This window comes from Sciurus vulgaris (assembly GCF_902686455.1).
Source record: "Sciurus vulgaris genome assembly, chromosome: 7".
Taxonomy (NCBI): Eukaryota; Metazoa; Chordata; class Mammalia; order Rodentia; family Sciuridae; genus Sciurus; species Sciurus vulgaris.
The window spans coordinates 156,898,011-156,919,807 of NC_136467.1; the positions used below are offsets into that span (position 1 = coordinate 156,898,011).

Sequence of the window (21,797 nt, forward strand, 5' to 3'; positions counted from 1 at the left end):
TGGTTGCTGACATCCAATGAAATGCTAGCGAAGATGTGGGGCAATGGAAGGTCTCAAACATGGCTGGGGGGCTATAAACTGGGGAAGTATGTGGCAACTATTTGGCAAGTCTACTAAAGCAGAACATACACATACCCGGTCACAACAGTTTTAACAGTACCTTCTAGCAATCCTTTGCATCACTGTGACCAAAACATCCGAGAACAATAACTATGAGAAAGAAAAATTTATTTGGGCTCAGACGTCTCAGTCCATAGACGGTTAACTCCAGTGCTCTAGGCCCAGCACATCCTGGGGAAAGGGCTCAGCAGAGAGAAGCTGGTCAACTCATGATGGGGTCAGGAAGCAGGGCATGAGGGAGGGGGCCACAGGGAAGATGCAGGACTCGACCCAGTAACCCACCTCCTCCAGTCACACCCCACCTGCCCACAGTTACCACCCAGTCCATTCAAGCTAGGATGGACTGAGTAGGTTACAGCTCTCACAATCCAGGGTCGCAGGGGTCACAGAGATGGGCTGCGCCTACAATTCTCCAATTTTAATTTTGCTTATGCTCCCAGTATGATAAATGTTAAGGAACTAATATTAGTGTTATGTTTGTATGATACAGATGACATAAAATTACAGAAGAGAAAAAAAGAAATTAGTCACTTCCTTGTTCTGTTTCTAAATTGGAGTTAAGGCATAAAAAAGGGAAGCATGCAGCTGAGGTGCATCTTGGGTGATAAAGGACAGATCCCTGATCAGCAGCAAAAGCAGCAACTGCCTACTGCTCAGGGACATGGTCTGGGACAGCCAGCGGAGTTGCTAAATAAGTAAGAAGGAGATCCAGAAACAGGACAGTGCTAACTTCTGGGGCCTCCCTGCTTACCCTTCTTGACCTGGATCATCTGGGAGTGGTTAGCACGCTTCCAAAACATGGGGAAACAAAGGTTGAGCAAGCAGAGTCCTGACAGGTCACTTCTGCAGGTGTGTGACTGAGTGAGGCAATCACACGTTCTTGGTGCCGAGTCTGATCCGAGAGTACCTGTAATGAGACAAATTCAGATGCCACAAACTGGCATCTTCCAGGGTTAGCATTCCCACCTAAATTGTTTCTACCGGAACAGAAGTGACACACCCTTCCACTGCAAACAGACTGGTATTTCCCATTTGGGGATCTCCTCTGGAGCTAAAGGACCCCCGCCTGGATGTAGACTCTGCATCTCTTTGCACATGGGGGTTACTCAGATGCCAAGCAAGATGACTGTTTCCCCTCACTGAGAGACGGGATAACAGCAATTCCTGCATGAGGAAAGCCTTGGGAAACAATCACCAAGCAACACTCCCATAGAGCTGCTTCAAACCACAAAAGATAAAGGTCCAAGACCTAAAAGGAAGCAGTTTCCTTCTACGTCAACCTCTCCTTCACCAGCACGCTCAGTAAAGGAAGAGACACGATTGCATACGCACAGAAAACGGCACTGGCTTTACTCACCGCCCTCCCCAAACTTGTGGGAAGTCTAAATGCAACTGCTGTTTTGGAAACGTCATCCATTTTCGTGCTGCCAACTGCCCTCAGAGCTCTCCGTGTTCAAGTCCAGGCTGAGAAATGGCCAACTACTCCTAAAAGAGCTGGCCTGACAAAGGAGGCCGCCTGGAGGAACAGGAGGGTGGACTGCCCCTGGGCTGAATCTGGTCCACAGTGAACAGGGCCACAGTGGTCATGCAGATCATGGGCTGTGTCCACCTAGGGGCGTCACCTGCTCCAACACAAGGTGGCCAGGGACAAGTGCAGTGACCATCATTAGTGTGAGCACTGTGATTCTGGTGTGCTTTGGTGAAGCAACAGATTGACCTTACCTCCCAAGGCTTAAAAACAGACTGGCACTCGAAATCACATGGGTCCTGACCTGTGAGCCACAGGAGAAGCTACTGCTGACGAGCAGGCACTGAAATCTAAGCCAGTTGCTCTTTCCAGGGTATACAGTAGAACAAAAGCAAACAACAAAAACCTGGAACCCGGGCCCCACATCTGAAGCCAAGTAAATGAGTCTCTGGGGTGGGTCTGGGTAACAGCACCGTGTGTCAGGGACTGGACAGTGTCCTGTTCAAACGCACCATGTGCACACGCTGGCAGCCTACCCCTGGTGGGGTGGTATTTGGAGTGGGGCGCTGAGGGGAGGGTTAGGTGGAGGGTGGAGCCCTCATGAACTTGACTGGTACCTATAAAAGGAGAGCTTGCTTTCTCTTTCTCTGCTACCTGTAACCAGAAAGTGGGCTGCCACCAGATACCAGGTTCATCAAAGCCTCAGATCTGACCTCAGATTTCTGTCTCCAGCATGTAAGACTTAAATTTCTACAGTAAATGTTTTTGGTTTGTTTTGTGGAACTGGGCTTTAATCCCAGAGGTACTCTACTGCTAAGCAACATCCCGTTTATTTTCTGATACAGGGTCCCACCAAGTTGGTGAGGCTGTCCTCAAACTTGTGATTCTACTGCCTCCCTATTCTCTAAGATTATAAGAATGTGCCACGAACCTGGTCATGATAATTTGTTACAACCTAAACTTTAAACAAACAAACAACACATCATGTAATTCCCATGTGCAACCAGGGTTAAATAAAGGTTGTTGTGAGCTGTAGAAACAGACCAACATGACTGTAATAAACTCCCAGAATGCTAAAAAGAAAAAAAAAAAAAAAAAAAAAAAACAATTTTTTTTTTTTTTTAATCTTTTTTTGAGAATGGATCCTGCTATAATGTTCAATCTGTGTTGGACTACTGGGCTCAAAGAATCCTCCCCACTTAGACTCTTGAGTAGCTGGGACTACAGCTGGGGACCAAGTTTTAAAAGGCAAGTGGTTAGGCTGCACACACGTCTGAACAGATGGTCCTTTGTAGTTCTTTTTATTAGGAACCAGTCACCTAAGCAATGTAGCGCATTAGGACAGAATAACAGTGACTGAGCATGGATTCCATCTACTGGCAAAACACACGTGAACATACACATTCTAGATGCACCTCAGGGCCTGATGCACAAACTATTTAAGAACATACTGTAAATGTACAAAACTGAGTATAAAACTCCACACTGCCTTTGAAACCATCTACTCTCGATCTTTGATTCCACAGAGGAAACTGGAGCTTGAAGCACTGGAGCACCCACTGCCCCAGGGGTCCAGCCCATCCTGTATCAGGAGAGCGAAAAGTCCAAATGCCTGAGCAGTTTCTCAATCCAGTGATTCCTCAGTACCCAGCAAAGGACAGACCCATGCACACGCACCCCTGCATGCACAGTGCTTCCAGGGCGCTCAGATGCCAGGGTGCAGCCTCTGGTGCTTGTTGAGAGCAGAACGATACCTGAAGGCTTTCCCACAGTCGCTGCAGCCGAAGGGCTTCTCCCCTGAATGGATCCTCTGGTGCTGAGTCAGGTAAGTGCTCTGGCTGAAGGTCTTCCTGCACTCGCTGCAGTTGTAGGGCTTCTCTCCGGAATGCGTGTTCTGGTGCTCAGTCAGGTGAGTGCTGCGGCTAAAGGCTTTGTCACAGGCGCTGCACTTGTAGGGCTTCTCTCCGGTATGGATGCGCTGGTGCTGCGTCAGGTGGGAGCTCTGGCTGAACGTCTTCTCACACTTACCGCACTGGTAGGGCTTCTCCTCCGTGTGGGTTTTCTGGTGCTGCGCGAGAGAGGAGCAATGCCGAAAGGCCTTCCCACAGGCAGGGCACGCGTAGGGCTTGGCTCCCGTGTGGATCCTCTTGTGCTGGGTGAGGTGTATGTTCTGGTTGAAGGCCCTCCCGCAGTCGCTGCACTTGTAAGGTCTCTCTCCAGTGTGGATCTTCCGGTGCTGGATGAGGGACGAGCCGTAGCTGAAGGTCTTCCCGCACTCATGACACTGGTAGGGTTTCTCCCCAGTGTGGATTCTTTCGTGCTTGGCAAGAGAAGAGCTCCGGATGAAGGCCTTCCCACACTGCTTGCACTCGTAGGCCTTCTCCTGGGTGTGTGTCTTCTGGTGCTGGTTGAGGTTGGAGAGGTAGCTGAAGGCCTTGCCGCACTCACCGCACGCGAAGGGCTTCTCTCGGGTGTGGATCCTGCGGTGCTGCGTCAGGGACGAGCAGTAGCTGAAGGCCTTCCCGCACTCGCCGCACTTGTAGGGCTTTTCCCCGGTGTGGATCTTCAGGTGCTGGGCGAGGGATGACCAGTAGCTGAAGGACTTGCCGCACTCGGCGCAGTCGTAGGGCTTCTCGCCAGTGTGTGTCTTCTGGTGCTGCGTGAGGTTCGAGTGCTGGCTGAAGGCCTTGCCGCACTGGCTGCACTCGTAGGGCTTCTCGCCCGTGTGGATCATGTGGTGGCGGATGAAAGTCGAGGGCCCGTTGAAGGCCTTGCCGCACTCGTTGCACTTGTAGGTCTTCTCTCCAGTGTGGATCTTCTGATGCTGGGTGAGGTGTGTGCTCCTGGTGAAAGTCTTGTCACACTCCTCACATTTGAAAGGCTTCTCTCCTGTGTGGATCTTCTGGTGCTCCATGAAGTGGCCTCGCTGGCTAAAGGCTTTTCCACAATCGTTACAAGTGTACGGCTTCTCGCCCGTGTGGATCCTCTGATGCTGCACAAGATGGGTCCTCTGGCTGAAGGCCTTCCCACATTCCTCACATTTATAGGGCTTTTCCCCGGTGTGGATTCTCTGATGCTGAGTTAGAGAGGGGCCCTCGATGAAGCCCTTTCCGCACTGATCACATTTGTATGGCTTATCTCCAGTGTGAATTCTCTGATGGTTGATTAGGTTCTCGCTCCGGCTGAAGGCCTTTTCACACTCATTACACTTGTAGGGCTTCTCTCCAGTGTGTGTTCGCTGATGGCGGATAAGAGCAGAACAGTAACTGAAAGCTTTTCCACACTCACTGCACTTACAAGACTTCTCTTTTTTCACCGGGTGTGAATTCTGTTTGACGCTTATTTTAGCAGAAGCCTGTCCTGGAGATATTTCTTTCTGTGTTACAAGGCTCGAATTCACAATGATGATTTTTCCAAGTTCGTCCCTGGCAGGGCCTCCCTCCCAGGTGGGTACTGTCTTTTTGGCCACTTCTGCTTCCCATGGTGGTGTCTGTTGGTTTGCTTGCTGCCCCTCTACATTGCTTCCAGATTCCCGAGTCTCCAAGATGTGGGAACTCCAAGAATCTCCCCTTCTGTGTATTCCCACGATTGCCTCTAAAGACGGCTCTTCTTCAGAAATGCCCAGTTCTGGGGGGAACACACTATCTTCAGGTCTTGCCTCCCCTTCTGAAATAAAATAAAATGTCAGTCTTCCCTGAACTGAGAACTGTTGTTGTGGGAATGATCTAATGAAGCTAAAAATAAAAATACAGCCCTATTATCTGGGGAGAAAGAAGGAGCTAGGGAGAATAAACAGCCCATATATATGACAACAGAAAAGCCTACTTCAATTTTATAGATAATTTCTTAGAATAAGTGAGGGGACACCATTTAAGGTGATAATTAAAAAGGTGACTGGAGAGAGCTAAGGACAGGCAGAAATGGTCTGAATCTGAAGGAGGTTGCCAGAACTAACATTCATGTTAACAAACAATAAGAAAAATCCAAGAATTGTGATTCAAAGACAGGGAGATCAGAAAGAATGTGCCAAGACCCCATGGCTGTTGGTCTGTTCCATGGAAGAAATGGTCGTATCACTGCTAGAAATGGGAGAGCTGTTGAGAAACAATTTTAGGGGAAGAAGAGAGTAAGTTCGAGTTAGGCACCTTGAGAGAGAGGAGAAAAAACAGGTCTGGACCACAGCTGTGACTGAGGCACAGGAGCAGCAGGATGCTCAAATGCAGGGCAGGAAAGGAAGTGCGAGAGGAGCTGAGTCCACAGGATGTACGTGAGAGAGGCAGAGGCAGGGATGGTCCCTGAGGGCGCAGAGGGCAGCAGGACGGGCGAAACAGGCGAGAGGAGGAAGTGGCAGGTGGACAAGCACAGCAAACAGCAGATAAACCAAAGGCCAGGAATGGACAATCAGGAAGCTGAGTGCCGGCACAACCAGGGAGATGACGACAGAAGCAGGGGTCAACGCTGCAGATCCTGCCACGAGCGGGCCATGTCTCAGGCACATCTGCGGCTCCACGGCACGGAAGGGTGAACGGCGCACTCCAGCAGCCCTGAGTCTCTGCGAGCAGGAGCCAAGCACAGACCCCAGGGAGGCCTACCATCCCTTCCAGCCCTGGAGGTGGGTCATGGCGCAGCATGCGCCCATACAGGCAGCCTCAGCGCAGCGAACTCCTCCGCGAAGACCAGATGAGTGCAGCAGGCCTCCGGGACAGACAGGTGTTTAAGAGAGTCTCTGTGAACAGGAAGGACACCCAGGAAGACGCACTCATACAGCAGATGACTATAGGAGTACCTCCAACAAGCACTGCACCGGGGATAATGCAGACCACAGAAGTCGGGTTGCTGAAGGAGCAAAGGAGGTGGACACGGCCAATCACCAAAAATGACTGGTGTCAAAGCTGAAGACAACAAGGTGTAGATCATGAACAGTGTCTTGCCCCCACTCAGTAACCAAGAGCATCACTCGGGGTAAACAGTGAAGACTGGAAAAGGTCCCTACTCAGAAAGCAGTTCCAAATCATTTTACTACATTCCTCATCTCCAGGCACTGACCAAAACGTTCCAACACCCAGTGCACAGAGAACAAACTGAGGTGCTGACAACCAGGATGCGGAACAAGGCAAACCAGCAAAGCAACACAGCAGGACTATGGAAGGGGATTCTGCAGGGGAGACTGCCAAGACAGCCTAGAGGTGATGGGAGGCAGGCCCAGCACCGTGGCCACTGCAGTACAGGTACTATCCCAACTTCGATTACCTATGCAGATGTCTGTGGAGCTGAAGTCATTTTTATAAGACACCAGCAACCACCCTTCACCAAAGATAAATCTGTTCCACACAGTGAAGAAGGCAAGACAGAAGGCTGGTTTCCTAAGACTACCATCATTAGGGTCAAATTCCAGCAAAAAATGTAACTGGAAAAAAAAAAAAGGCTAAATACTCAAACATCTGTCTTCTGTCCACTGATCAGATAACTGAAACTATCTACATTATCTATGCGTCACAGGGGTTTATATTTTTACCTAAATAAACTTCTTTTACTACAAATACATTTTTTTAAAAGCCTGGGTTTTTTAAATACACATTTAAATGTTTTAAAATTGTTTTCTCTTTGGTCAAGTCAGGACTTTGTGAAACTTCATTTTTAATTTGTAATAAAACTTCACAATTTGCCTTTTACCAAAGTTGATAAAGTTCAGCACCAGTTAATAAAGCTCTTACAAAAAGTTTTCAGGGTAATGTCCCAAGCAACCATCTTCATGGTTAGACAAAAGGAGAGGAAGAGAGAGGGGCAGATGGAGAGGAAGAGGGAGAAAGGAAAAGTTACATTCTGTGAACCTTTTGGAAACTTAAAGTTTAGTCAGTTTTTTTGTCACTGTGACCAAAAGACCTGAGGAGACCAATGTAGAGAAGAGAACATTTATTTTGGCTCACAGTTTAAAAGGTTTAGTCCATGGCTGGCCAACTCCATAGCTCTGGGCCCAAGGTAAGACAGAACATCATGGTGGAAGAGCGTGTTGGAGAAAAGCAGCTCAGGACATGGACCAGGAAGGAGAGTGGTGCCCCCAGTGACCCATTTCCTTCAGCCACAGTCTAGCTACCAAAAGTTAGCATGCAGTTAATCCATATCAGTGGATTAACCCATTGATTGGGTTTAGGCTATCATAAACCAATCATTTCACCTCTGAAAAGTCTTGCATTATCTCACACATAAGCTTTTGCGGGATATCTCATACATAAACCTTAGCACTCACAAATTTAACTGCCTATTTAAAAAAATCTCTGCAAGGTACTCCAATAAGAAACTCACTACAATTTTAGCTAATCTAGCATTTCCCAAATTATATATGACTTACTTTTTTTTTTTCCTGCCATAGAAAAGAACCTCCACCTCCATCTGTACCCCATTAACTCCAGGGACACAGCCCTTGCCTAGAATGACTAGTTATTCCTTTCCCAGGGTCAGGTCCTTGAAAAGGTCACTCTGTGCAGTTTGGACACTGATGATTTAGAAGGCCACTTGCAGCTTCAAAGTGAATATGGAAAAGTGACAGATCAGAAGCTCTGCATGAGACGCAGAAAGGAAGAGATGAAGGGAAGCAGGTTGCTGCCAAGGAGACCACTTTTGGTGAGTTTGGTTTATAAAGAAAAGAGGGAACAAAAAAAAAGAAGAGGAAGGCAAAAAAGATGAATGGCATTGAATAATGGTATTTGGAAATACAGACTGTTTCTGTCTGACGGTTGGCAGGGATGGAGCCTGTTGATCCAAAACAGAAAACAGGGAGAGGAAAAAAAATGGAAGGACAACTATGAGATTAAGGTCCCAAAGGAAGCGGGAAGAAAGGGAATGCAGAGATGCAGGCTTTGAGAGCAGGAATGTGAAAAGGAATACAATCGTGACAGTCACGTGACAGACACAAGCCTGCAAGACAGATGCTGTCCTCTCCACAGGACACACCGTAAAGAGAAGCACACACCAACAGCTCAGACAGAAAACCCTCTCCTGCAAGGCGGGCAGCTGGAGCTAGACGTCCATCTGCCAGCACTCATACTCACCTCCAAGGGGACCTACTGGCTCCACAGTCCATGGCTCTGTCCCTTGCTCTAGCTGGGAAATCACATCAGGCTTGGAAACTTGGAGTCCTACAGAGGGGAACAAAAGAAATTAAAAGAACCCGCCTGCAGTTAGGGAAGAAGATCAAGTCAGCATTCAATCTCAATCTCACCACTTTGGTGCTAGAGGAAATGGTAAGTGGGACAAACCTGATGGGAACAGATAGCCTATCAACCTTCAGTGTTACCAGTGCCCAGACATGGACAGGGTTCAGGAAAATTATTAGTTTGTCCCTCTGCTTATCAGGAAAGTAGAAACTACCTCAAAAACTCAAAACCTAGAAATTGCTGGCTCCTAAATCTAAAGGCAAAACGCATCTAAGTGTGGGAGAGAGCCCTCTTCCTTCAGAGCCCAATCTTAACTCAGGAGCATCCTTACCTATGGAGACCAGATGTGTGTAATTTTCCAGCGTCACATCCCTGAACAAATCTCTCTGTATAGGGTCCAGTTGTTTCCATTCTTCCTGGGTAAAGTCTACTACCACATCCCTGAAGGTCACCGATTCCTGAAACACCAAACATTTCTGCTTAGTTGTAGGAAAAGGGCAGGTTAGCAGTACTAATGGAAGTAAGGCCGGCTACACACTATCTAAAAAACTCTGCTGACATGTCTTCCTCTGTAAAAATACAAAAGCAGTATTTCACCCATAGGATTAAATAAGAAGTGTTCCAGGGCTGGGGTTGTAGCTCAGTGATAGAGTGCCTGCCTAGCATGTGTGAGGCAGTGGGTTCAATCCTCAGCACCACATAAAAATTTTTAAAAAATAAAATAAAGGTATGTGTTCATCTACAACTAAAAGAGAGAAAGAGAAAGAGAGAGAGGGCGGGCAGGCAGGAGAGGAGAGAGAGAGGTGTTCCATGTAAAATGCTTATTTAGGGTCTGGCATGAAAGAAGTGCTGCATCAATAGGCCAGTATTGCTGGTGTTCATCATCCTCATCATTATCCTCTCTGTTCAGACCAAGTATTAACAATGTAACTGTCACCAACAGTATTTTTCATTACCTATAATATACAAGAATAGACAAAGATTTTTTGAAATAACGGGAGGTGCAAGAAGACTTGCCCCACCACATTTCAAACTACTGAAAGATAAAGTAACTAAAACAGAGTACCCAGATAAGGAATAAAACTTAACAAAAGCAAAACAGAGAGTCCAGAAACAGACATAGCTTCTAAGAGTTGAAGGGGATTAAGTGACTTCCACATTAATCAAGGCATGATAGAGCAGTCATCGTCAAGCTGTCATGACAGATGCCTTCGGGTGGGCTGGGCATGTGGCTTTGTGGCAGAATGCTCCCCTGGCAGGCGTGAGGCCCTGGGCTCCATCCCAGGACCACAAAAACAAACAAAATAGCCTAGTTGCCAAAGAAGTTCAGTTAAGATCTTCACTTTACAACATACACAAAAATTCCTGCTAGTTTAAAAATGAAATTTTAAAGATAAAATTGAAAAGTGAAAGGAAAATAATGCATAAGCTCGACATATGAAAGATAAAAATTATAAGACCAAGAGACGAACAGATATAACTACTTAAAAATGTGTAGGGGCCAGGGGCGCAGCTTTGTGGTAAACCACGTACCCAGCACACATAAGGTCCCGGGTTCCAACCCCAGCGCATGAGCATGCACACACACACACACACACACACCCATACAGAAAACTTCACCAAAAACAAAGATAATTTTCTAAGTTGCTACAAATAATTAGCAACCCACTACAACCCAAAGGCAAGTTACATAAGAAATTTTTTGTGCGTTTTTGGAATGGGGATCTCAGTACATTGCCCAGGTTGGTCTCAAATTTGTGGGCTCAAATGATCCTCCTGCCTCTGACTCTGGAGTGGCTGCACTTACACCATCATGCCCAGCAGGCAGCTGGTAACAAACCTCAGAAAAAGCAGCTCCCTACCACGACTAGAAGTGTAAGGGGAAAGACTGGCCAATACTGCAGAAGCTCCTGTCCTATGGTGGGAACGGAATCTGAATGCGCTCCAGCTGAGGGGCAGCTGGCAGGACCCATCAGAACTTAGTGTATACACCATTCAATCTGGGATTACTGCTTACAGGAATCAGGTCTTAAGACACACCCTGAGGTGCAATGAGTCTTTCTGCAAGCACTGGTGTACTCGGAGGGAAGAAAAATCAAGTAACATTTCCATTAATAGGACATGGGAACACATGCTACCGCTATACTAAAATATTTCATGCAGACATCTGCTGTGTTTCTTGTTTTTACAGTGCTGGGGACCTTAGCCACTGAGGGAGGGAATCAATAGGATAGTCAGGAAGGAGGGAGCTACACAGAGGAGGAGCTCCAAAAATATGATATAAATGTGATCTCCATGGGCAACTGAAGGCAGCATTAAGAGATGTGCACAACGGTCTCCCATGAAAATCCCAGCATGCTGCAGGAACAGGGCATGTCCAGCCTTCAGGGAGGAGCTGAAGCACCAGGTCTGCTGTGCCTGATCCTTGCTATACCCAGGGACACCTGGCTCCATGATTCTGACCCTCGAACAAGCTCTGAAAACTACAACTTGGAAGGCTCACAGTCACTGACCATGCTATTCCAGGTCTGTGAAGCACTGGGCAGATGTGCCAGACTGTCTCCATTGCTGAAAGCAAACATGAACTGTCTGCTGTTACCAGGTGCTGGCGTGGGGTCTGTGCCACAGCTGATCATCTGGCAGCTGCTTTCAAAAGCTCTGCACTCCAAGGCTCAGGAAGGCTTGCCTGGGTAGACGCTTCTCATGTCTGCAACTAAGTGAGAAGGTGCACTGCAGGACAACCAGGGGGGCCTGTGACCAAACTTCCGGACTCTGCTTGTGAATGCCCTTCTTTCTGGCCCTGTGGGCTGTAAGACTCTGGTCATGAGGAGTGCTGAGTCATGTGATCCACTCTAGAGGACCACTGAACCAAACTGTCCACAGGTCCTGGAAATGTAGCCCTACAGGAAGGTTACACTGGATAAGCCTTAGTAAGTTTACCACCCCAAAATCAAATGTTGTAAGATCAAGCCATGGCCAACATGGCATTATTAGGAATTGGATTTACCCTCCTGCATGAAATACCAAAAACTTTCACACAAAATGAAACAAGTTCCAACACCCAGAACCTCAGATAATGAAGAACAGTGATTGGGAAGCAAACAAGGTGAGTCCTATGGCTGCTCTATCCAGCTCACTGCCCGTGGGGCAGGGAGGGGAACCCCAGAGGAGCCTCCAGATGCCCTGAGAAGAGGCAGCTCTGTGACTCCAGGTGACTAGAGTCCACAGGACAGGACAGACTGCGGGGGAAGAGTGCAACAAGAGCTCCTCATGACTATCCTGCAAGGCAATCAGTGCATGGGTGTGATGCGACAATCCAAGGTCAGAGTCACCCCAAAGGGCTTCAGGGACCTCAAAGGCTTACAACAATCTCTTCCCATCAGCCAACCAGGAAACTTTGAAATTCATGCGGCGCTGGGTAGAATTCTCAGAATGGTCCGGCCTCAGTAGGGGGAATGAATGGACAAATGGACTTAGACTAACTGCTACTCCGGGCTCACCTAATGAATTGGAAATAGCCTGAAAGGCAAATACTGTTTCCAGTAATTTGACAGCATCCCAGAATAAGGCTCAAGAACATATTATAGGAGCTGGGGGCAGAGGCACATGCCTGTGCCACTCAGGAGACTGAGACAGGAAGACCACGAGTTCAAAGTCAGCCTCAGAAACTAGTGAAGCCCTAAGCAACCACGGGAGACCCTGACTCAAAATAAAATAGGGGGGAGAGAGAGGCTGAGATGTGGCTCAGGGTTCCATTCAATCCCTACTACCTAAAAGAAAAATTTTAAAAAGGAACATATTATAGGAATATAAAAATATGCAGAACCAGTGTGTTACATGCAATAGAAAATGATCAAGTATACAGAGAAATGGGGAAATACAAGTCATACTAAGGGGGGGCAGGGATCGATCAATTGAAACCAACCCAGAAGTGTCTAGAAGCTATCAGAGAAGAACATTAAACTTATTAAAACTGTATTCCAGTCGGGCACACGCCTAATCCCAGTAGCTCGGGAGGCTGAGGCAGGAGGACTGCAAGTTCAAAGCCAGCCTCAGTAACAGCAAGGCACTAAGCAACTCAGTGAGACCCTGTTTCTAAATAAAAAATACAAAAAAGGGCTGGGGATGTTGCTCAGTAGTTGAGTGTCCCTGAGTTCAATCCCCAGTAAAGACCCCTCAAAAAAAAGACTTTATTCCTTATGTTCAAAAAGTTAAGAAGATATATGGAAGACATTAAGAACAATACCACACAGAACTTACTGAGCCAAAAGAAAGAATGTTCTGGGCTGGGGATGTAGCTTAGTTGGTGGAGTGCTTGCCTCACAAGCACAAGGCCCTGGGATCAGTCCCCAGCACCACAAAAAAAAAGAAAAAAAGAAAAAAAAAAAGAACATTCTCAGATAAAAAATACACTTGATAATATTAACTGATTAGGCACTGAAGAAAAGATTAGTAACTTCAGTGACATAAAAGTAGAAATTATCCAGAATGAAACAGATAGAAAAAAAAAAAAGGAATTTAAAAAGAAAAAAGCACTGGGGAGCTCTGGAACAATTTCAAGTAACTCAATAAATTTGTAACTGAAATCCCTGGAAAATGAGTGGGTGGAGAAATACAGGGTATGCTTAAAAGACAAAGAAATAAAAGCTAATTATTTTCCAAACTTGGTGAAAATTATAAACCTACAAATCTAAGAAACTGCCAGCATAAGAAATACAAAGAACACTGCACCAAAGTAATCAAGTAGCTGAAACTCAGAATAAAGCAACTGAGGAAAGAAGGACTAAGCATAAAAATTACAGTAGTTTTTTTCTTGGAGACAAAGCAAGTGAGAAGACAGTGGAACACTGTCAGGTACTAAAAAAGTCTGCCAAACTAGAATTCAAAACCAAAAGGAAATACTACTTCAGACACAAAAATCCAAATAGATTCCTGCAGTGCAAGGAATATTAAGGAAGTCCTCATCAGAAGGAAAATAATACCAGATGAAATATGGATCCTAAGGCAAGATTTCTCAGTCTCAGCTGTGGATAACTGGATGACTCTCTTAAAAACTGAGAAAGGGTGTATTGTGTACTACAGGTGGCATTGCTAACTACCCACAGCACTGTACACACTAAACACTGGCAGTACTCCCCACCAAGTTAGATGATCAAAAACATTTCCTAATATTTTCTAATCAAAAATCAAAATCACCTCCAACTGTGAAACAACAAAGAAAGCAAAATCACCAGAAATGGTAACTAAATATATAGGGTTTTTCTTACTATTTAAATCTCTTTCAAAGATAAGTAGCTGCTTAAATGAAAATAACAAAGTATTATGGGATTTTAAATATATGCATAAGTAAAATATATAGCAACAGCGTGAAAATGGGGGATCCAAGCACACTACGTATGAAGTGTTCATCACTTGGATCAATAGTGGTAAGTCAAATAAGATATCTAAAATAATGCAGGGTGTGGCTAAAAGCCAGTGAAGGAAATAAAATGGAATCAAGAATATTTAATCCAAAGGATAAATTAAAAAATGAAGAATAAAAAGAGTATTCGATCCAAAAGAAGGTAGGAATAGAGGAAAAGAGAACAAAGACAACACAGCAGAAACCGACGTGACTTAACCAAAAATGCGTCACATGGTTAAGTCACATTACATACAAATGCTCTAAAAGCCCCAATTAATAGCCAACGGTCACCGGGTTGTTTTTAAAAAAGCAAGACCCAGGGGCTGGGATGTAGCTCAGCCACAGTGCATGCTTAGCATCTTCGATGCCCTGGGTTCAATCTCCACTACCAAAGGAAAAAAAAAAGCAAAACTCAAATACATGTTACTTATGAGTAACTCACTTTAAATATACAGACACAAAAAACTTAGAAGCAAAAAGCCTGGAAAAGGACACACTATACTGACACTAATTGAACACCAAGGTAAATATGAAGGCAAATGACATTACCAGGCATAAAAAGGGCCACTTCTCAATGATAACGGGGTCAACTGAGTAAGAGAACATAACTATGCCAAATGTTCACCTAATAACATAGCTTCAAAATACATAAAGCAAAATCTGACAGAACAGCAAAAAGAAACAAACACAAAACATTCTGAGATTTCCACATAATAAATGATAAAACAAGTAGAAAATCAGTAAGAACATAAATGACTTGAACAAACCCATCAACCAGCTTGACCCAACTTGTGCTTCTGGCATTCAAAATAACACCCTCCTAAGATATCCAGGTCCTACTTCCTGAATATGTGATCTAACATGCAAAAGAGACTTTGTCAATGTTTCCAAGTTAAAGACCTAGAGCAGGGCAACTGTCCTGGTGGATGTGGGTGGGCCCAAAGTAATCACAGGAGAGAAGGACCAGGATGGACAAGATGTGAGGACAGAGACAAAATAGAGATCTGAAGAAGCCACAGTGCAGGCTTCGAAGACAAAAGAGGACATAATCCTGGAAACACAGGCAAGGGTACAGATTCAGAGCAACACAGCCCTGATCACCCATTCTGAACTCTTCACTCTAAAACATAATGAACATGTGCAGTTTCACGCTCACTAAGCATGTGGAAATTAATTACAGCAGCAGCAAGACAATAATGTATCTATGGAACATTTCACACAACAGCAGCAAAAATATACACTCTTCTCCAGTGCTCCCTGGTCATTTACCAAAATGACCCATATTCTAGGTCAAAAAATAAACAAAAAAAGCAACACAAAAATCTCAATATATTTTAAAAAATATAATCATACACAATATAGGTTCTCTAACTATGGGTATGTGCACCACCTTGACTGTGGTGACGGTTTCGTGAGGACGTACTTATGTGTACAGAACTTATCAAATACACGTTAGCCCTGCTCAATTGTGGGCTCTGCATCTGTGAATTCAGCTGGCTGTGGACTGATTATATCTGAAAAAGTAGTACAGGCTTACCTGAACAGGCAGATTTTTTGTCATTATTCCATGAATAACATGTAATAATGCACATTATATTTGATATTATAAGAAAACTAGATTATATTTGATATTATAAGAAAACTAGAGATAACAAAGTATTCAGGAGGACATGCAGAGATCATGTGAAATATGCCCTTTCACATAAGGAACTCGAGCATTCAAGGATTTTGGTATCTGTGAGGATACTGAGGGACAATTGTATGCACTTTAAATACTGACTGTCATAGTACACCTCAGTAAAAAATAAAGTGAAACGAAAGTGCTTAAACTGAAAGTGGGAAGAACTGGGACCACTTCTTTGGAAAGAAGATTAAGTTGTGGGGCAGGAAGGAAGCAGAGGGAAAGGCTAAGCCAGAACCCAACTAAAGGGGGGTTTGCAGGTGACTATGGGGGTGCAGCAATGGTTACCCCTCCAAGTTCTCAAGCAACTGTTTCTGCCAGAACCTTCAGCAGGCACCTTTCCTCCATCAGAAACTAGTAATGGCTCACAAATGGCCTACGGGATAAAGCCTTCAGCTTCTCATCCAGATGCTTCTGACCTCGTTCAACATTGGTTTAACACTTAGCAAAATAAATATCTCTTCCAGATTTTTCTGAATCCTGTGTAACCCCGGCTTATGCTTCCTTGTGAACCTCTGCACGTAACCTCCTTCTCCAAACCTGGAATCCATCTCCCTTGTACCTTACTTGTTTAAATATCCAAGTTTCAACCATCCCTTGAGAGGCAGCCCAAATCCCACATCCTCCATGAAACTGCAAATACCCTCCAGATCACATGAGCTTCTCCATTCTCCAATTTCCACAGTACTCATTCGCCTTTTTTACATTTAGCCATTTTGGTTTTTAGCAGTCATTTGTTTGGTCCAAGTAAAGAATCAAGTGTGCTCTCCCATCCCTGGAGCACGGCAAGATACTACGCAAGTGGTGAATGGATCAGTCAAAGCTGGGGAGGCTGAGATGACAGTGAGGTCACTGGGCAAATGAAAGTCCAGAATAAACTGCCAATATGAGCTTTGGATAAATACACTCCACAGCAAAAACCACAATCCTACTCTGAGAAGTGAAACAGCCCTTCAGGAAATCTCAACTTACCCGAAAACTGGCTGATGGTAGTAGGGTACGTTCCCCATGGAGAAAGGGGTCTTCTGGAGAAGACATACCTAGGGCAGGAAGAAAAAGCCATGATGAATTCTATGCACATTAGCTGCTCCCAGCAAGCCACAAAGTCCACCTAGTTTTCTATTTGAATATAGCCAAAACCATGCCGTTTCCTTTACATTTCAGAATTAACAAAAAAAGCAAAAAACAAAAAAACAAAAAAACCAACAAAAGATATAAGTAACTGTTAACTGGCACTCTCCTCAGTAAGCTTTGCAGGTAAGTGGTTACTTTCATTCAGTTCTGTCCCCAGATATTTAATTAATCATATGGATTATACAACTCTATTTCTTCATTAAGTGAGGCAAAATATTTTTGCTTCTTTTCTCTGCTACACATAATACTCGAAAGTCTTCATAGGCCCTTTGAAAGCTTTACTGTTACTGCAAATTAAATCTCACACAACTTATACTGCCTACCCACTAGAATGTCTAAAATTGAACAGACCTGGTCAGTAGTAATTATGGGCAAGAATGCAGAGCAACTGGAACTTCTGTACATTGTTATGAGGATGTAAATTGATCAAGCACTTAGGAAAACTGGTAGTGCATACTAAAGGTAAACATACGTCCATTCTATGATGCAATTCCACTCCTATGCATACGATAGGAATGCCTGTGTCCACGTAAAAATTTGTGCGAGGGGAAGAGAAAAGACAGTAGAAAAAAATCTAACATGATTTTCCTAAGTACACATAAGCAAATACCTAAGTAAATTTCACCATTGTGCCCATCCACAAGAATGGGGTGCTAATTAGAATAAGATATGCTTCATGCTTGTAAAATTTTATCAAAATGGATTCTACTGTCATGTACAGTAGAATAAGAATAGTAAGAATCAATTTTAAAAAGATTTGTACAAGAATATTCATAGCAGGTTTATTCTTAACATCCTCAAACTGGAAAAACCCCAAATGTCTTTTTTTCCCCCTCCATTTTTTAATTTTTTTGCAAGACTGGGGATTGAACTCGGAGCACTCTACAAGAGCTACATCCCAAACCCTTTCTCTTTTTTGAGAAAGTCTTGCGAAGGTGCCCAGGCTGGCCTTGAACTTGCAATCCTCCTGAGAGGCTCAGCCTCTCCAGTCACTGGAATTACAGGTATGCACCACCACCCAGCCCAAATGTCTTTTAACAGAACTGATGACTAAACCATGTATATTCATACAATAAAATATTGTTCCAAAATATATAGGAAAAAAGCTACTCACTAAAATAACCCAGACATGAAAGAATGCATACTGCATGACTCCATTAAGTTAAAAAGCAGACCAAACCAATCTATGGAAAGGGAAGTTAGAACGGTGGTTGCCTCTGAGGGCAGGGAAATAAGAGAGACTGAGGCATTGGAAATTTTCTATGATTTGATGTGGGTGTCTGTTACAAAAGTATATCTATACACTTTCTACATAACCTCTAACTCAATCAATAAAATGAAAACAAATTTTGCTCCTGGGGAGATCTGTTCACAGTACAGGTTGTCAGCAAAGCTTGGTTCTCAGAACTACTAATCTGCACAATTACACAAGCCCCTATTCTTCTCTAGCTTCGATTCCCACATCTTTAAAAAGGTGGAGACAGATGTTTGGCAAATATGCCTTTCAAAAATCTCTTAGGAAGAGATAAAGGTGGGGAAAACAAAACTAGGTATACCAGTTTCCTCAAAGACACAGGCAAGAAGAACTTTCTCCCTTTTGAGTTTTAATGCATATACAAAGACCAGCAGGGGAAGATGGTTCTGGATATAAAATTAACATTAGAGACACAAATTATGAAATACAAAGACTAATAATGCTGTAAAAGATGCTTGGAAAAAACAAAACAGGAAAGACTCAAGAAGGATCTCTAGCCAGGCATGGTGGCACACACCTATAATCCCAGTGGCTCAGGAGGCTGAGGCAGGGGAATCATGAGTTCAAAGCCAGATTCAGCAAGAGTCAGGCACTAAGCAACTCAGTGAGACCCTGTTTCTAAATAAAATGCAAAATAGGACTGGGGATGTGGCTCAATGGCCGAGTGCCCTAGCGTTCAATACCCGATAGCCCCACTACAAAAAAAAAAAAAAAAAAAAATGAAGTCCTAATGAAACCATTTCTACCAATTCAATTCTGAGGATCTTAGAATTTAAAAGAACATTATAAAAAGATAAAAGGGGTAAAAAAAATTGAGGACAAATATAAAGTACAGTTCAAACCTACATCAACAATATGAATAATAGACTTTAATGATATTATTTCTAACAATGCAAGAAAAAGGGCTGAATGACAACCATTAAACTGACCACAGAGTCATAATGAGAGACTGTAAAGACAACGACAATGCAAAAGGAAGTCTACAGTGACCTGCTACAAGGCTTTGTCCTTACCTTGACCTATTCAATGACATATAGGAAGAAACAGAATATTTTTCAAATTTGTACGACATAAAGTTGGAAAGGATAATTAAAACACTGAATAACCAAATTATGTTTCGTGATTATTTTGACAGGCTGGAAAAAAAAAAAAACAATTGCAAACATCAATTGCTGATGTTCAGGATAATAACAATCCCATTATAAGAACAGCATAGGGGGCTGGGGGCATAGTTCAGTTGCTAGAGTGCCTGCCTCGCAAGCACACAGCCCTGGGTTCAATCCCCAGCACCCCCAAAAAAACAAAAACAAAACAAAACAAAACAAAAAACAGCATAAATCTAACCCAGTGCAGTTTATGCAAAAAAGATCTACAATTTACTGTAGAATATTCCCAACTTTTTAAAAAAGTAAATACAATTTGATGTCAAACTAAAGTACAATCCGCATAAAAAAACAGTAGTACATCACACTTTCAGGTATTTTTGCAAGCACATCTCAAGAACTAAGTTTAGTTTTAGGCACTGCAGTTTAAGGAAATGATGACAAGCAGGAATTTCCAGAAGCCTCGACCTACCACACAGACCTATCAAAGAAACGGAGGCCAGACTGCTGAAAGAGAAGCATCTGGGCGGTAGAACCGCAACAGCTGCGTCCCCACAAAGGCAGCAGTGTGTAAGAACCAACAGGCGACTCCGGTGCTCGGAGACCACGAACCGAGAACAACACAAGTTACGGACAGGCACTTGTCCTGTAAGGAACCAAAAGGAAAGCCAGCAGGGGAGGGGTCTGCACCCTGCATGGCGACTTCCACGCGACCCTGGTCCAGCACCGGCGTGACGGACACTTCAAGACCGAGTCCTGCCCGTAGCAGCGCGGCCTTTCCCAACAGGCTGAGCCGCGCGGGGCGCAGACGCCGCGGCTCTGCTCCTCTGCTCCTCGTCCACGGGCCCCTGGACCCACCGCGCACGTCGGGCCCCTCCGCCCCGCGAGCACTCGTCCGGTGGGTCTGCTTCCGGGGCCCGCACTACCCGGGCTGGGCGGCTCACCCGGCGCCCCCGAGCGTCCCGCAGCCCCTGCGCGCAGTGCGCCCTCGCGCCGAGGCTGGCCGCCCGGCGGACTCCGGGCCGTCGGCGTTACGTCACCGGCGCACCTGAGTCCCACGGCCAGGAGGCCTGCGCACAGCGCCTCGGGTGCAGCGCACTCGGCCGCAGCCCGGCCCGGCCAGGGCGCCCGCGGCGGCCCGCTGCCCCGCCAGGCGACCCGCGGGCGCGAGAGCGGAAGACACACCTGTTGCAGAGCGACGGCTGGGGGCGGCCCGACTTCGCTGCAGACCAGAACAAAAGAACAAAGCATGCGAGGAGCGGGGCGGACCCGCCCGCGCAAACCCGGCAAGGCGCGCCCCCTTCGCCGACTCCCCGGCTTCCTTCAGCGGAGCCTCGTCACGCCGAGCCAAGGGGTGACGTCACGCGCCCGCGGGGCTGGCGGTTACCATGGAGACGCCCGGGCAACCGCCCTTCTCTCCGTGAGCCTCACACCACGGCCCTGGGTCCGGAAGCGCCAGACGGTCACACGATCTCACGAAGAGCAACCCGGTTGCTGGGCTTCCGAGCGCCAACCCTTTTACACGCCTCCAGGCGGCTTCAACGGCCACTTCCGGCCGTGCCCAGGGAGGACGGACCACGGATCCCGGCATGCGCCGCGCCGGCGCTCCTCAGACGCTTCCCAGTGACGTCATAGTGCGCGTGCGCACTGCTGGACCGCGAGGCCGGCGACTTCCGGCCTGCGTCGGCGGTGGTTGCGCGCGCCTGCGGCTGGAGCCGGTTCTGCGGCGTGCAGGCTCCCTGGCTTGTAATTTCAAAAACTGATAGGTCAGCAGGTGAGCGGTGGGAGCAGGAGGCGTGGGGCGGTTCTGCGGCTTCCTGCCGTGCTGACCACCACGCGCTTTCCCTTAGCAGTTTGCTCTCAGCGCCGCCTGGCTCCACTCGGTGCGTGGTTCCCCAGCCGCTGCCTGGCGGGCTGCGGAGGAGCGCAGGCCGGCGGCCCGAGCGCCTTCCCGCAGGGGCGGGGCCTTGCGACCTTCCCGGCGGCGAGGCGCCTGGGGAGCTGACGCACGCCCCGGTTCCCGGGCCTCTGCCCCGCGGAACGAAGTTTAGAGCGGCCCACGAAAAGCCAGGCAGGAGGATTTCGTTGTCTGGAAAGTGGGAAGTTCACGCAAGAACTCGCGGGAGTGGGTCGGCGCAGAGCGGAGGACCGGGAAACGGTGCTGCCCCAACCTGTGAGGCCGGACGCGTGCTCGGCGCGGGCCCCGCAGGCAGCGTCTCCAGGCAGACCTTTAAGGCCTTCACCCGGGGGCCCGCGTGGCCGCGGAGCCCGTCCGTGAAAGGGGCGCTTCATCTGCAAGTCAGCCCTGTCAGTTGGGAGCGAGGGCCAGTGACTGGGCGCGTGCTCTCACTGCTCACTAAACAGATCTCCCTTCGGTGTATGTTGGGAAACCCGGACCTTGTTAGCAGTTAGCCGCACCGACCTTCCCTTCGAGGCGAGTTTTTTAATCGGCGCCCTTTGTTTCCACCCGATTATTCT

The 21,797-nt window shown here is 46.3% G+C and overlaps 1 protein-coding gene across 5 annotated transcripts; it reads right to left on the bottom strand.

Moving 5' to 3' along the window:
• Positions 1–207: 207 nt before the first annotated feature.
• ZNF184 (zinc finger protein 184) lies at positions 208–20,741 on the bottom strand. Of its 5 annotated transcripts, none has more exons than XM_079148720.1 (6): positions 20,505–20,741; positions 16,800–16,867; positions 9,074–9,200; positions 8,638–8,724; positions 3,266–5,251; positions 208–1,027 (listed from the first exon to the last, which is right to left on the bottom strand). In XM_079148720.1, the coding sequence occupies exons 2-5, from the start codon at positions 16,863–16,865 to the stop codon at positions 3,294–3,296; spliced, it is 2,238 nt and encodes a 745-aa protein (XP_079004846.1). In that variant the 5' UTR covers positions 16,866–16,867; positions 20,505–20,741; the 3' UTR covers positions 208–1,027; positions 3,266–3,293. The 5 variants fall into 5 exon arrangements, with proteins under 5 accessions (XP_079004846.1, XP_079004843.1, XP_079004847.1 ...); XM_079148717.1 differs by having other exon boundaries at positions 3,266–5,254; positions 20,505–20,734; XM_079148721.1 differs by having other exon boundaries at positions 3,343–5,254; positions 20,505–20,733.
• Positions 20,742–21,797: the final 1,056 nt, after the last annotated feature.

Coding starts and splice junctions, on each gene's coding strand:
- ZNF184 (XM_079148717.1), bottom strand. CDS start 16,865: ATGTCTTCTCCAGAAGACCCCTTTCTCCATGGGGAACGTACCCTACTA. Junction 9,201..16,799: donor TACCATCAGCCAGTTTTCGG/GTAAGTTGAGAT, acceptor TTGGTGTTTCAG/GAATCGGTGACCTTCAGGGA. Junction 8,725..9,073: donor CACACATCTGGTCTCCATAG/GTAAGGATGCTC, acceptor TCCCCTCTGTAG/GACTCCAAGTTTCCAAGCCT.